A 14,391-nucleotide genomic window follows, 5' to 3' on the forward strand; every position below is an offset into this window, starting at 1 on the left:
AATTAGTTTAATGTTCCTATTTGGTCAGTTCGATTATCTAATTATCTCGATAAAAGTATCTGGTTTAAGGTTATGGAAATTTACTGACCAAATAGATTCAAAATATTACTTTATACTACAGAAATTCACGTTTTGCCACTGCAAATAAATTTTTATTTGAGGTAATGACAGTCTCTGGACAAAGTGAGAGTCAACTTATTGAATCATAGTATACGAACTTCCTGGTGAACACCAGGAGGGGAGGGGAATCTACACGTTCCAATGGAAAAGGTACCTGCGTTAGATGTTAGGATCCGTTCCGAAGAAATATGGGAATCACTCGATTTATGAGATCTTTGAAGTTATATTGGGAGAATACATTGTGGCATTGTCAATAATTTTCCATAAGCTGTATCAGTCTAACAACATTTAAAAAAATCAGGCCCATAAGTCGTTTCTAAAAGGCGCCATTTTATTTTGACATTCGCGCCCGTAGTGCGCCTCCGCAAGGGCCAAATTGGGCTACGAACTGCTGCTCCATCCACCGTATTCTCCAGATTTGGTCCCGTGCGACTTTTTTTGTGTTCCAGACTGGAAAGTCACGCGCCGCGCAGAAATTTGAGTCGAATGCGGAGGTCATCGCCACCACGGAGGGCGACTTTGCGGATCTCGAGAAAACGTATTTTTCAGACGGGGGGTTAAAGAAGTTTTCCAAAATTTTCGGTTTTTTTGTACATATTATACTATCCTGTGTAGAATGGCGTTGATAAATTCTGCAATTTTTCGCGGGCTGAAAATTGTCTGAAGGCCACTGTTCAACAGGCTTTTGACTTTTGGGAAGCTGAACACACACACTGGCGATTCACCACTAAAATTTCCCTTGCGCTCGGGTGCACAGCACTTACAGCCCTGGACCTCGTGACGTCAGAGCAGGCAGGCCTTTATTCCGATGGCAAGTGAATAAAACCGCCAGCCTTCTTACCATATACTTAACACTTTTTATTCCTTAGTACAGTTTTTTGTTTTAAACGACACTGTATACTAGACGTTCGCAAATCATGACAAGCTACAATTTGAGCCGAATTTTAGAGATCTCCAGTACAGCACAATGAAACGCGCGTTAGTCAAAGGTTCATTAAATACAAAGCTTCCATCAGTTCCACGGTGCTGCACCACGTATATATACACAATGCCTTAACCTAAACAATACAAAAATGAATAATGCCCTTAAATCTACCATCTGTTAAACATAAACGTGTCCAGCGCAAGTGGAACGCATCACTATACAGCGTCATTTAAGCGAATAAAAAAATCCACATAAGAATCTTTCAATTTTTTCATTTTTTGTAGTAATCGCGCATTAAAGCCCGACTAGATTGTGGCAAATCGACTGTCGGCTTAATCCGCCGTCCGCCCCATTTGGCCAATAATCCGGGTTTTCGAACACAAAATTAAAGATAAATGTAAATTACAGCCACGAGCAGGATCAATGGCCCAAGAGGGTGGCACACGTAAAGGCCAACAGCCAAATTGCCGGCCGAAAATCCGCCAATCGAGCCCATAGGCGCGTTCAATTAATTTACCTTACGTATATTATTAATTCTGCGTTTCAACTACCTTTTAAGTACTTTACAAAACAACTCGCTATATAGGGAAATGGGGGCGGGGACGAAATGTATCTGAAAAACCAGGGTGAATTTGTTGGCAATGTCCTCGACTTGTGCATGGGCCCCGGGGACATTTCTCTGCTGATTGTACAAAATATCTTAAACTTAACTATGGGGTGCCAAAGGGGGTGCTTGGGGCCCCTTAATGCCACTCGATAGGCGCTGCACGGCTATGAAATGGCCAATCAGGTGCTGCCAGTCCCCCTCAGCTCACACGTGTTCTACAAGTAAACATATTGCACTAGCTGATAAATAACAAAAAATAAATATAAAAAGGTTCTATGTAAAAATAGGTTAACATGTGTAAAAGTAACATTACATACACTGTATCACATTTTTCAATGGGAACTGCTAACGGGAAACACTGTGTTTTTTGGATTCATTCAACACGCGCTTTAGGTGCCTTGTTCGCATCTAGGAAGAGCGAGTAATTTTTGCGTGTCCTGCAAAAAATGTGCCAGCAAGTTTCAGTTATTCGGAATATTTTTGAACTCACACTCACAGTCTTTTTTGAAACTTGGATGGTTTTTGAACCAAAAATTAAAGCGACGTTGTTGTCCGTTAGCCACTTAAGAGCCGTTAAGAGGCGAAGTTTTACTTCATTTTTTGCTGGAAAACCATCGCTTTCAACCAAAACACCCAAGGAGGGAAAAGTTGAACACTTGAACTGAGTTGAGGAACTTGTTTAAGAGCAAAACTAGTAGGCAATTAGTGTTTAGCTCGCTTCGAAAAGAGTGAAATTAGTTTTTCCTTTGTCAAAATTATGGGTTTTATCAAAAACATTCAAGAGGCAAAAAAGAGCCACAATGAATGCGGCTTTCCATAGAACAAACTAAAATCCCAATTTTACATGCGCTCAGGTACTAGTGGTACTTTGAACACAGGCAAAGTGGCAAATGGAATGTTCTTTTTCTGTCTACAGCTTGTCAACCAGCACTGGTTTCCTCATGCAGATATATTTGCAGTCAAGCTTGAGTCATTTGAACATTTTTCGGTTTATAGTGTTTTTTCGGAAAATTTGACGGCTTTTGAGCAAAAACTAAAGTAGTGTTTTGGTTTGGCTGTTAAGGCATTAGCTTTAAGGGACGCGACAAAGAATTGTGCCTAATTGTTTTGCTCGAAAACCGTCGCTTTGGGCCAAAACACTTAAGACAAAAGTGGCCAAATGAATGTCGCTTTCTATAGAACAAACAGAAATCCCCATTTTAGCTGCCTTGAATTAGTATATTAGTTTCAACACAAACTGGCAATCAGTCGTTCTTTTTTTGCTCGCAGCTCGTTAACCGGCAGAATATTCTTCCTACAAACATACATTTTTGCAAACAAACATGCTTGAGCCGTTTGGACACTTTTTGGGTTCTAGAGGTTTTTCCGAAACTTGGATGGTTTTAGAGCAAAAAACACTATAGTGATTTGGCTGCTGTTAAGCCATCAGCTTCAGGAGACGTGAGAAAGAGTTCCTCCTGATTATTTCACTCAAAAACTGTCGCTTCTTGCAAAAATATTTAAGAGGCAGAAAAGTTCCCAATGAATGCGACTTTCGATAAAACAAACTAAAATCTCCCATTTTACTTGCGCTCAAGTACTAGCGGTACTTTGAACACAGGCGAAGCGGCAATCCAATGTTTTTTCCGTCTACAGCTTGTCAACCAGCACTGGTTTCCTCCTGCAGATATACATATTTGCAGTCAAGCTTGAGTCGTTTGAACACTTTTCGGTTTATAGTGTTTTTCTTAAAATTTGATGGTTTTTGCCCAAAAACTAAAGTAATGTTTTTGGTGGCTGTTACGCCATTAGCTTTAACGGACGCGATAATGAATTACGCCTAACTGGTTAGCTGCCTTTAATCAGTAGTACTTTCAACCAGACAAAGCGCTCATCAACTGGGCTTAGCTCACGAAGGAGAAATGAAAATCCGGTTGAGGATGGCTAATAGGTTCGAAACGTTAACACACATTAACGGTTGAGCAGTCAGTCCAGGCCAGAATACATTTTTGTAGCTCACCCACCACAAACTGGTTAATGGCACTAAAGGGTATGAATAAATCCAGTCAAACACAGTGTTCGCTTGTGCAGCCGTTACATCGATAAAAAATGGGTCACACTGTATAAACAACAATTAAATGACATTTCCGTTGAATAATTTCCAAGTCAAGAGCAACGAAACAAAACAAAATCAAACACAACAGCTCAGTTTGTTCGAACGCGGATTTTCTGACCGAACAGTTCCGGTTCGCACGTTGGAGGCAAAAAGGGGCCGGATTCGATCGATCAATTTTGTCATTGGTTTTTGGCACCTTTCTGAACGAGTTTATGGCTAAAGGAGAATCGAAAATGTGGGCATGCAGAATTCCGCGCTCAATATATATACAGGGTGGCACGTGCAACAACCGCCCGGCTAAGAATTCATGCCGCTTACGCAGAAGAGGATAGCCGGCCCTTTGAGCCTCGTCACACTGAAATAAATGTACATACACTGAAATCTGTGGTGTGTGTGTGTGTGTGGGAAAATGTACACTGACACTGATATTCGCTAGTTCACTATATAAAAACACAATTCACTGGTCTATGTATGTTTCATAATATGTACCATCTAAAACATTTAAAATTGAAATAAGTCCCAAGCTTCAAAGAGACGAAAATTCACATCACATCGATCGGGCGAGAGGAACCTTAACTTTCGATTACTGAATTTATCACGACGTTTCGAACGCCAAACTTCCTCAGGGTTGTTTAAATATACACGCACGCATGCAGACACTCGCACAGACGCTCGCTCGCTTCCACTCCCATGTCTAGTTAGATAGAAAACAAGGACTAGTAGCCGGAGGGGAAAAAGTTCCAACTTTTGCACTTCGACTAGGCAAACGGGACCTGATCGGTCAAATCGGGGCGATGAAAAAAAGTCCATTCGGGCAGGGTTTAACAATGAAGATCGTTTCGGTAGTTAGTGGGGCCTTTGTACTATGCAATAATTATTAGTGGAGATTCGAAATTGTCCTTCCGTAATCTGAATTGGCGATAACCAAGCGTGCGAGCCGGATTATCGCCCCCATCCAGCTCGACCTGCCTCACCTGAGGTAATTCAGTTAAATGTTTGCGTTGCATTAAGTTGGTCCTACTGATTTTTGTTTATTAATTCTCTGGGCGATTTTTTGTCGCTTGTTTTGTGAGGAATTGACAGCGACTGTTGTTGTGAACAAGCGAAAAACCACGCGCCCACTATCGGTGCGTAAAAATGAAACCAAAGTGCTCCAATTGTTGACAGTATCGACTGTTTGCACCTTGTCTTAGGGCCTAATATACAGAACCTTAATTAGGATACACAGGGAATGCCTGTCTAGAACATCGATAAACTAATGAAGGTGGGGGGAGAAAAGGTTCAGTGCGGATTTGTCAGAATCTTTGGGCCTCAACAAGCATCCATGTCACTCATGTCCTAATCCCGTCATGGCCGTCTTTACAGGGCCCGTTTATACAGGATGGGCGCCGATTTCTCGGCTCCACAGTCCGTCCGGACTTGTGCGGGGGACTCAAAGCAAAAATCATCGAAGCCCGCGTTCAAGCGCCACGATTACCCCTCTAAGCGGCTACTGATTGTCCCTTTGGACCCCACTGTATAAATCGCCCACATCCATGCCACTCATGTACACAGTCATCATAGTCAGCCCAAGAAATCCCTCCCTCCGTGAGAAGATCGTTTACCCGTATAATCTGGCATGGCTGGAAAGTCGCAGACAACCTTGAAGAGAAGCGGCGGCAGCAGCAGCGGCAGGAAAATCATCAGCCAGACGAACAGATGAAATGTTGGCGGTGGTCATTTGGTGGTTACTTGGGGGCGGTTATAACAGCTCGTATTGGCGCAGGTGCATGCGCTGAATGATGTCCCGACAGTCGTTGAACACTCGCTTAATGTTTTCCGTGTCTACTGCGCAGGTGAAGTGCGGGTAGCAATAGTGTTTGCCCTCACCTGAAGCTGTGCTGATGCGCTGAAAACAAACGCACACCATTCAGTTACATTGAGACGAGCGTCTAACCGTGCGCTGTTGCCGTGTTGCAGTTATATTTGACGTCTGTCAAACATTTATTTACCCATATTTCCCATATAGGAAAGATATGTGAATGGGAAATTATCGTGCCTAATTGAGTTTTTTACTATGTTGGAGGAATAATTTCAATACTATACGAAGGGGCGGAGTATGGTAAAATTAACAGAAATCCTGAACGTTCACATAATGCAATTTTCTTAACTTCGGATATTCATCTTCACCTTCAATTCAAAACAATGTTAATTATTCACTCCATTTTGCAGAAAGTCTTGAAACAAATGTTGCGTCCAACAGTAGACATTCTTGAATTTCTAAACGAGTCTAACATAATCTGCAACATTTGAATCATACTTATCTAAAAATATCTAAAATTCGTAAATACTGCTAAAATAAAAAATATTTCACCCCCAAAACTGTAAATAAATTCGCTGATGGTCAACTATTCTTCTTCGAAATCTATGCTAAACATCGGTAAATTGCTTGACAGAAATGACGGATAAAAAACAAAATTGGCGTCAAATATTACCACAACATGGCAACAGCGCACTTAGACCGTAATTGAGCGCCAACTTCAACTTTTTTGCAGTGCGACCACAACTTACCAGGAACTCGTCACGAATGAAGTACTTGGCCCTGAACACTTCGGGATGTTCGTTATTCTCGTTGGGTACCTCGGATGGCGGCTGGTACCTCGTGAACTCCGCAAAGTAGTCTTCTAGTTTACTTTTGCCTGAAAGTAGAAAACTGGCCATTAGCTGCGTTCCAGTTTGCCAAATTTCCGATGCAACTTATAACTCGAGAGCATTTGCAGGGTGAATTAAGCGAAAATAGGTGAAAGATGCAAATCGTTGCATTACTGATATTTCTAACTCTGGTCTAAAGTTGGYMGAGAATTTAAAAATACGGTTTTTCAAGGGTTGTTCCGGTGATCTTGCCGGCCACATAATAACCCCTTGGTTTCCAATTCATTTATTATCAAGAATTGTTGACTATTGGAGTGTTATGGGGTTGGTGCCCCATCTTGCTGGGAAAATGTTCCCCCGTTCCGTAAGCGGCAGATCATCAACAAAGGGTTCTACTTGTCTTAAAATGTCTAAATACTTTTGCGATGTTAGAGTGCCATCAGGGACCCATTGACCGATAATTCCACCTCTGAAACACCTGCCCACACATTAAACCCAAATCTCCCTTGATTTCTCTGCTCCACAACTGAATGAGGATTACTTATAAATCCTTCGTCTGTAACGGAAAATCGTGCACTTTGCATCAGTTTTTCAGCAACCAGCGGCAAAAATCCATTCGGTGTTCAAAAACTTCCAGGCCTGCGATGATGTACTTTTCTCCTTCTATACGGTTTCAATTTTGTTTGAAGTTCGTCAAAATTGACAGGCAGGCTGCTACAGTTAAATTTCGCGTTGATGTTTTGGGGTTATTTTCACCGGTTCCTAATAATGTTCCTCATCTAATTCTATCCCTATTTCATTCATATCTTTTTGGCCTTTTCATCTCAAATTGGCCATAATTTTTAGATTATATTGCAATCTTGTGAAAATGTCCCTGAATAGTTGTCTTCTCTCTGGATACAGTTCCTAGCTCCCCGGTTTCTATGAAGCAAACAATTATATCCCACTTTTCACAATTCTCAAATTTCATTTCAGATTAATTTCGTTAATTCCCCTAAAACTCAGACATAAGCGAGATCTATAGGCAGCATTAAGAAACACTTTGACAGCTGTCACTATTGACATTGGCATTCGCCTCGTCGTCCAAAGCCTACCCGTTTAAAGCGGGCATACAGTCTAGACTTGAAAAATTGATGACACAGTGTCCCATATAAAAAGATATATTTGTTGTTAATAACCGGGGAAGTCACATTTGGGAATGTTTTCCGGGCTTTTAAGCCGTGGTCTATGGGAATTTCTTCCTGACGTTTCGTCCACAACTGCGATGGACATTATCAAAGGCGATGAGGCAGTGGACGAAGCGATCTCCCGTACTTTCCGACTAAGACTGAGTCTCATAGTCTAGTGGATCTRGACCACTAGACTCTCTTTMAGAGACAGAAACCACTTTGGAAATTAAAATAGTTAGATATATTTTTATTATAAATTTTMATTCTCCACGAAAAACTACATATGTGTTGAAATGTGTGTATAAATGGCTCATCTTGTTACAGAATTATCGAGAATTTAAAGTATTTAACCTTGTCAAAAGTCACYGGTTTTTYAAATTGTCTTTCATATCCATAGCAACGCATAAACACGATTTGMATTAATTGATAATGTTGACATTTCAACGCTTTTTTCTTTATTTCAATTTTTTTATTATGCCTTTTTTAATTACTTTTTAATTATGCCGTAGAAGTTCGCACTCAACTTGCCCTCCCGGTCTCCAGATCTTTATTTTTAATCCCTAACCTTTCCTCCCTTTTTTCTTATAAAACCCTAATTTTAATTAGGGTTTTATAAAAGATAATGAAAGCTGATGACAAATGATGGTTACTGCTACCACAACGTCAGATAATATGAAGGAGGGAATTCTCTCTGCCTGCTTGTTAGTGACAACTGAAATGTTAGCGCGAGTGCAAAATTATTTTAAAAGAAGAGCAGTAAACAGTTTGAAAGTTGAAGGCAGGCATTTTACGTCGTACTCCGGATCTAAGTGATCAAATGACAAAAATTAGTACACATGAGCAATTTTTCATGTACCTAAAATCAAATTACACAATAAAAAAACTGTCACTGCAATTAAAATTCTAAAATTGCCTTTATTTCTCAAAGAGTGCGTTTTTGGGCGTACAGATTGTATGCCCAAATGATTATTGTTGGTTATGTTGCGTGTTGTGTTTACCCAATAATACACACAGTAATGACTTTTTTGTCATTTTAATATCAAAATGTGGAGACCGAAGCCACTTGCTTTTACGTTCATTTTAACCTCATATTTACTATTGAAGAAAAAGCGTCGAACAGAGCGGTTTAAAGTAAGGCCTATCAATAAGCAAAGACCAACAAAGGGACACTTTCAATATTTTGCGAAAATGAAAAGTATGCACACTTCAATTTTTCCAATTTTTTATTCATCGCATTATGACCCTTCTTAGGTACCTTTCTCAGGGAACGAATATGCAGATTTTGGCATCGAGATTTCAGATTGGACATACAACTGTCCACAAAATTATCCACGAAACTGTAAAAGGCATATGGACAGTCCTTTGCCCTGAATACCTGAAAACTCCTTCAAGTGCAGTAGATTGGCTGACAATTTCCGAACGTGTCACGAATGGACCATGATACCAGATGCATTTAGTGCGCCCGCTATTCGCGCGTTCAAAAGTCCTAACGCCCCCTGGTGGCTAACATTATAACTACAAGTTAGCTAATAATTTGACACTTGTTTTATTGACATTGATGTTTACATTTGATTGTGATTTGTTTTGCTATGTTCTAAACAACTTTTCGAAGCTTTTAAAGAAATAGAAACATATGAAATGTGTGTAAGTATTGTTTTATGATATAAACATCATCAACTCCAATAAATAAATAAGTCTGACAACTCTCAACTGTCACTCGACAACGAGTAATTTGACGTTTCGCAGCGCTACCATCGGTAGTTGATCTTGCGAATTTCAGCCCAGGCATCCTGTTTCTTCTGGGCATTTTTGTAGTCTTTGTGYGCCAAATTGCACAAGTACTCATAATTCTGTATTCGTTCTATTAGCAAGTTGCTAATATCAGAATCTTCAACGAAAATTACTTCTTCTGCCATCTTGCCAAAAACAAACAAAACACGGCCTCGTTTTGACAAATGTCACGCTGTTAGTTACTCACATGACATGAAACTCTTTCTCTCATTGGTTAAATAACCAATTGCACGAACGACGTCGCCGGCGAAAAATACCAACTGCAGAGTTTATCAATCCAGCTAAAATAAACTTTTTAACAAAGTCGAAAATTGTTATCAAGGAAAGTTGGTGAGAATTAAAAAGTATGAATAAAAAACAAATTTAATAATTTTTTAAACATTTACAAACATTTTTCGAATTAAGATAAAATAATAAATTTAATGTACTTTATTCTATATGTATAATTAAATCGTACAACCTCGCTTGACTTTTAGGGTTTTTCTGCTTCTAACGGCGATACAAATACCAAAACACTCCAAATAAGGTTATTTTAATTGTRTTTCTATGTTTTTCCAATTGTAGAATTGGTGCATTATACTAATATAATTATAAATTTTCTCAAAATGGCATGAAATGGAGACCCCTTGGATAGAGGAATATCAGCTTTATAAACGCACAGAACTTCAAAATCACTCCTCTTTTGGCGAATTTTTGATAATTCTTTGCAGATCTTAGCAACAGCTCACCTGGCGGCGATTTTATGCAATAATTGTGTTAACTATTACTCTCTTACTAAAAACAACTTCTTCAGTGTTTTAGCTCATTACTGATTCATTACTTCATTACTGTTTAATTTTTTTTTTCATTCATTACGTCATTACTTATTCAGTGTYGGGTGCGTCAARTAAATCATTTTCGAGTTYATGTGACTGAGAAACTGCGATGCTATTTAAGTTTTTCTAAAGATGCTCAATCGGATTCAGATCTGGCGATTGCGATGGCCATTTTAAAACCCCAATTTGCGAGTTTGTCGTGTGCATCGCACTCTCTGCTTCAACCGAATTATTTTGGCGCAGATGCAATTTTCAGCAGAACACGGAAATCGGAAAATTTGATCCTGAAAAAGTGTCTCCTATTTCATCTCCCTTTGACCTTTGATATCAATAAACGCCCATCTCTCTTCTCCCTTTTAAAAACTGTGTCCATCCAAAACATTTTTTTAAGTCTCAAATCGTCAATTAATTAAAAACCGTAATCGAATACTTCCAATTATCTAAGCCGATTATTCCCATCGGAAATTCTACAGCCAATGCATGCGGTCGCATCAAACATCTACACTTCTGGAGCAAAAACTACTCGTCAAGAAGATAAAAAATCTGTAAAGCGTTGAAAATCGGATGGAAAAAGGTGCAAACTGTATTAAGTGCGCTAACAAGCAAGCCGGCAGACTACCGCCACCCTAAACAACATCGATATAAGGAAAAATGAAGTCTGAACTTACATTGTGATTGCTTACCTGCTAGAATCTTCTCGGCTAGCAGATCCTGCTTGTTGAGGAACAGAATCACGGATATGGTTCGGAGCCAGCGATTGTTCCAGATCGACTTGAACAGCTCGAGAGACTCTTTGAGCCGGTTCTGAGTCGGATCCTCACGCAACACCATATTGTATGAACTGCACGCCGTCACGAAAATGATGGCGGTCACGTCGTTGAAGCACTGAATCCATTTGCGACGCTCGTCACGTTGACCGCCCACATCAAACATGCTAGAAAATGATAAGTACCGTGAAAAGCATCCAGTGTAGGCCTGCGTAACTCAGTGAATTTTTACGACTTGGCGCATTAACCGATGAGTTATAACTCATTAACTCGGCCACAACTCAACACAGTGTTACCCAGGCGTAGTTCAGTGGTCTGTGTTGAGAACTTACTGAAAGTTGACTTTGTCCACTTGAAATTGCGTCTCAAAAATTCCGCTAGTCAAGACGCGACAGCGCAAAATGTCCTGCTCAGTGGGGGTGTAGTTGGGCTGCTTGATCACGTCCACCTGGTCCAGGAAATACTTGGCGCAGTCGATCAGCTGATATTCATTGCTACGCTCGTATGTCGACTGGAAAAAAAACAGGCTTGAATAGTGGCCTCACTGTGAACAGAGTGTCCGGATAAAGAGCGACTGTATCGCAACAACAGTAAAGACCAGACCGGTTTGGGGAAAAATTATTTTAAGTCTAGGGGGAGCAACTTCCACTTTACATTCTCAATACCCTACACACATTCACTCGATTTTGCATTCTTATGTAAAAACCCCGTCGGAGATTAACTCGTGTCTCTGTCGTCTCTCTAGCCGAAAATCCCCAGCCCCAGACGGCACTCTCAATTGCGCCTTAAAACTATTGTGCTAATAGTTTGCTAGAGTGCAGATCTCGAGATGCGCCAACCTCAGGCACCCCCAGGACCGGTTTCGAGCCTATTACCTCTCAGCAGGGTTCACCGGTCCAACCGGTCCTGGGGGTGTCTGAGGTTTTCGCCTCTCGAAATCTGCACTTGGCTATTTCCACGCTGTAATACTTCCTAGCTTAAAGCCGGACAAAAACCCGACTGCTCCCGCCTCTCATAGGCCAATTTCTCTCCTAAACTCCCTCGGCAAATTAACCGAGAAAGTTATCTTTCGACTTCGAAGACTTTCGTCAGAAGGCAAGTGGCAACCTACATAGACATCTCCTTCGCTACTGGCCCGGTGCTGCGGAAGATTTCTTCCTGGCGGGTGTTGGAGAACGAGTTCTCTCCACTCAAGCATATTGAGATCATGATGGAAGACGGGTCGTGTCCGCGCAGCTGCGTCCGACCCAAACTGAAATTGGATAGGAAGAGACTCAGAGAGTTGGTCGCAAAGCAGATGACCCGGCTGATGGCTTCGACAACAGCATCAGGAGAGCCGTCAGCCGCTCGATGTACCGACAGGGAGAACAAAACCCCGGGAGGAATGTTTGCTTGAGTGCGAAAAGTGAGGTCTGGCAGGCGCCACGCTCTGGAGGAAATCGACTTTATTACGCCCGAGACCACGAGAGCCGCCGGCTAGGTAGAACTGCAGTCACACATTGACATCTAGATTTTGCAATCAGTGAAGTAAGGGGGGGTAAGGAGCGATGGCAACTGGATGAATCCTGGTCAAATACCAACCTCACCTGCACGAGTGGTGGCCGATCCCCTCAGCCACCCGGTACCTCCTGCTAGACAACTAACGAGGCTCTGGCGACCGAGTTACAGCGGTGTAACTGTTAAACCGAGGACTAAGGTAATGTAATCCCCCATATCATCCCTCTACCAACCCGCAATGGCCAGCGTGGTAGGGTATCAGGATAAATAAACCCCACAAAAAAAAATATTGTACACACAAAATACACAATGGCCCTTAGTCCCCGGCGGCTTAATAGTCCCTGATTACGGTAGCAATCAGACAAGGCTAAGAGCAAAGGGTGCGAAGAATCTCCGGGATAGATCCGCCTACCATGGAAAAAGGGAAATACATATTGCCACGTATAATATAAGAACACCATCAACCGCCCAAAAAATGCACAAGTTCGACGCAAGGGAGAGAACCAAATAGAGCTCAAATCAGGACATCTGTTCCCTTACAGAGGAAAGGAAGAAATGCTAAAAGGGGGAGTAGGGTTTATCATCAACAAAACACACAAAAAAGGTATACTAAAAATCGAAAGTATTTTAACAAGGGTGATATATCTAATACTAGAGATTAATAAAATAAACAAAATGAAAATTATCCAAGTGTATGCACCAACATCAACTCACAGTGACGATGAAGTCGACAACTTTTACGAAGATATCTCTAAAGCAATACAACAAGACCAAGCATATACGATCCTTCTTGGCAATTTTAATGCAAAATTAGGCCACAAATTAGACGATAGTGAATTTGCTCTGGGTCCCTACGGTTATGGAGAAAAAAACGGCAGGGGCGGTATGCTTCTGAATTTCATCTTACACCATAAACTGCTATGTATGAACTCCTTTTTTAAAAAGAGTGACCAGCGCAAGTGGACTTGGCTGAGTCCCGGCGGTGTTACGAAGAACCAAATTGATTTTATAATATCAAATAGAAAGGATATAATACAAGATGTCACCGTACTAAACAATTTCACCGTGACCATCGCCTAGTCCGAACAAAAATTGTAATCAACACAAAGAAAGAACGAGAAAAGATGATATCTGGAACACGAAAGCTTAAGCAGAACCACATTTACGATATAGATTCCTATGAAACAACATTACGTCTAATCTACAACATGTTGAAAACATAAATGAAGATCACATGAACGTTGAAGACCTGAATAAACAAATTATCCATACTATACAAGAAGCCAGAAAAGAAAGCTGTAGTAAAATTAGGAAAAGGCAAGAAAAATTGAGTACAAACACATTAAAGATGATGAAGTATAGAAGGTAAGTGTTAAATGTGAAATATATAAAAAACTATACCTCTCTAAGACAGCTAAATAAAGACACCTCTAAAGCTATCGGAAAAGACATTAGAATATGGGTAACGGTAGGTATGGTACACAGGTAGAAAAAACGATTGAAGAAAATAAAAACATGAAGATACTCCGACGAAGACTAAATTTGGGCAAAAGACACATCTGGAAGTTAGCAGATAAACATGGGAACATTGTTACGAGCAGGGAGGAATTGCTTATACTAGTGACGGATTTCTATTCAGAGCTATATTCAAACCAAGCTGAACCACTAAATCAACAGTAAATACCAAAAGTCCAGAACGTGGGATCGCAAGATATCCCAGAGATAACTATTGCTGAGATTAAGTCAGCTATAAAAAATATGAAGAATAACAAATCGCCTGGCGATGATGACCTAACAATTGAGTATATCAAGGAAGGAGAATCAACTTTGCTATATGTAATCCAAAAATTATTCAATGCCTGTCTACTAAAGGGTACAACACCTTCTCAATGGACAAATGCTGTCATCATAATTATGCACAAGAAAGGCGATGTCACAGATCTGAGGAATTATCGACCAATAAGCCTACTGTCC

General features: G+C 40.6%; 1 protein-coding gene across 4 annotated transcripts in view; it reads right to left on the bottom strand.

The window, feature by feature from the left end:
* Positions 1–954: 954 nt before the first annotated feature.
* Positions 955–14,391, bottom strand: part of LOC109544329 (guanine nucleotide-binding protein G(s) subunit alpha) — a 28,837-nt gene continuing 15,400 nt past the window's right edge. For 2 of the 4 annotated variants that reach the window (XM_019914434.2, XM_019914435.2), the window contains exons 6-9: positions 11,253–11,431; positions 10,822–11,087; positions 6,298–6,425; positions 955–5,635 (exon numbers count right to left, since the gene is read on the bottom strand). In XM_019914434.2, the coding sequence (XP_019769993.1) occupies positions 5,489–5,635; positions 6,298–6,425; positions 10,822–11,087; positions 11,253–11,431 (720 nt within the window). In that variant the 3' untranslated portion in view covers positions 955–5,488. The remainder of the gene's footprint in view (positions 5,636–6,297; positions 6,426–10,821; positions 11,088–11,252; positions 11,432–14,391) is intronic. The other 2 variants (XR_002172562.2, XM_019914436.2) reach the window with 2 other exon arrangements.

This window comes from Dendroctonus ponderosae, unplaced genomic scaffold (genome assembly GCF_020466585.1).
Source record: "Dendroctonus ponderosae isolate FM_Combo_2020 unplaced genomic scaffold, Dpon_F_20191213v2 Dpon_F_20191213_10, whole genome shotgun sequence".
In the NCBI taxonomy this organism is placed as follows: domain Eukaryota; kingdom Metazoa; phylum Arthropoda; class Insecta; order Coleoptera; family Curculionidae; genus Dendroctonus; species Dendroctonus ponderosae.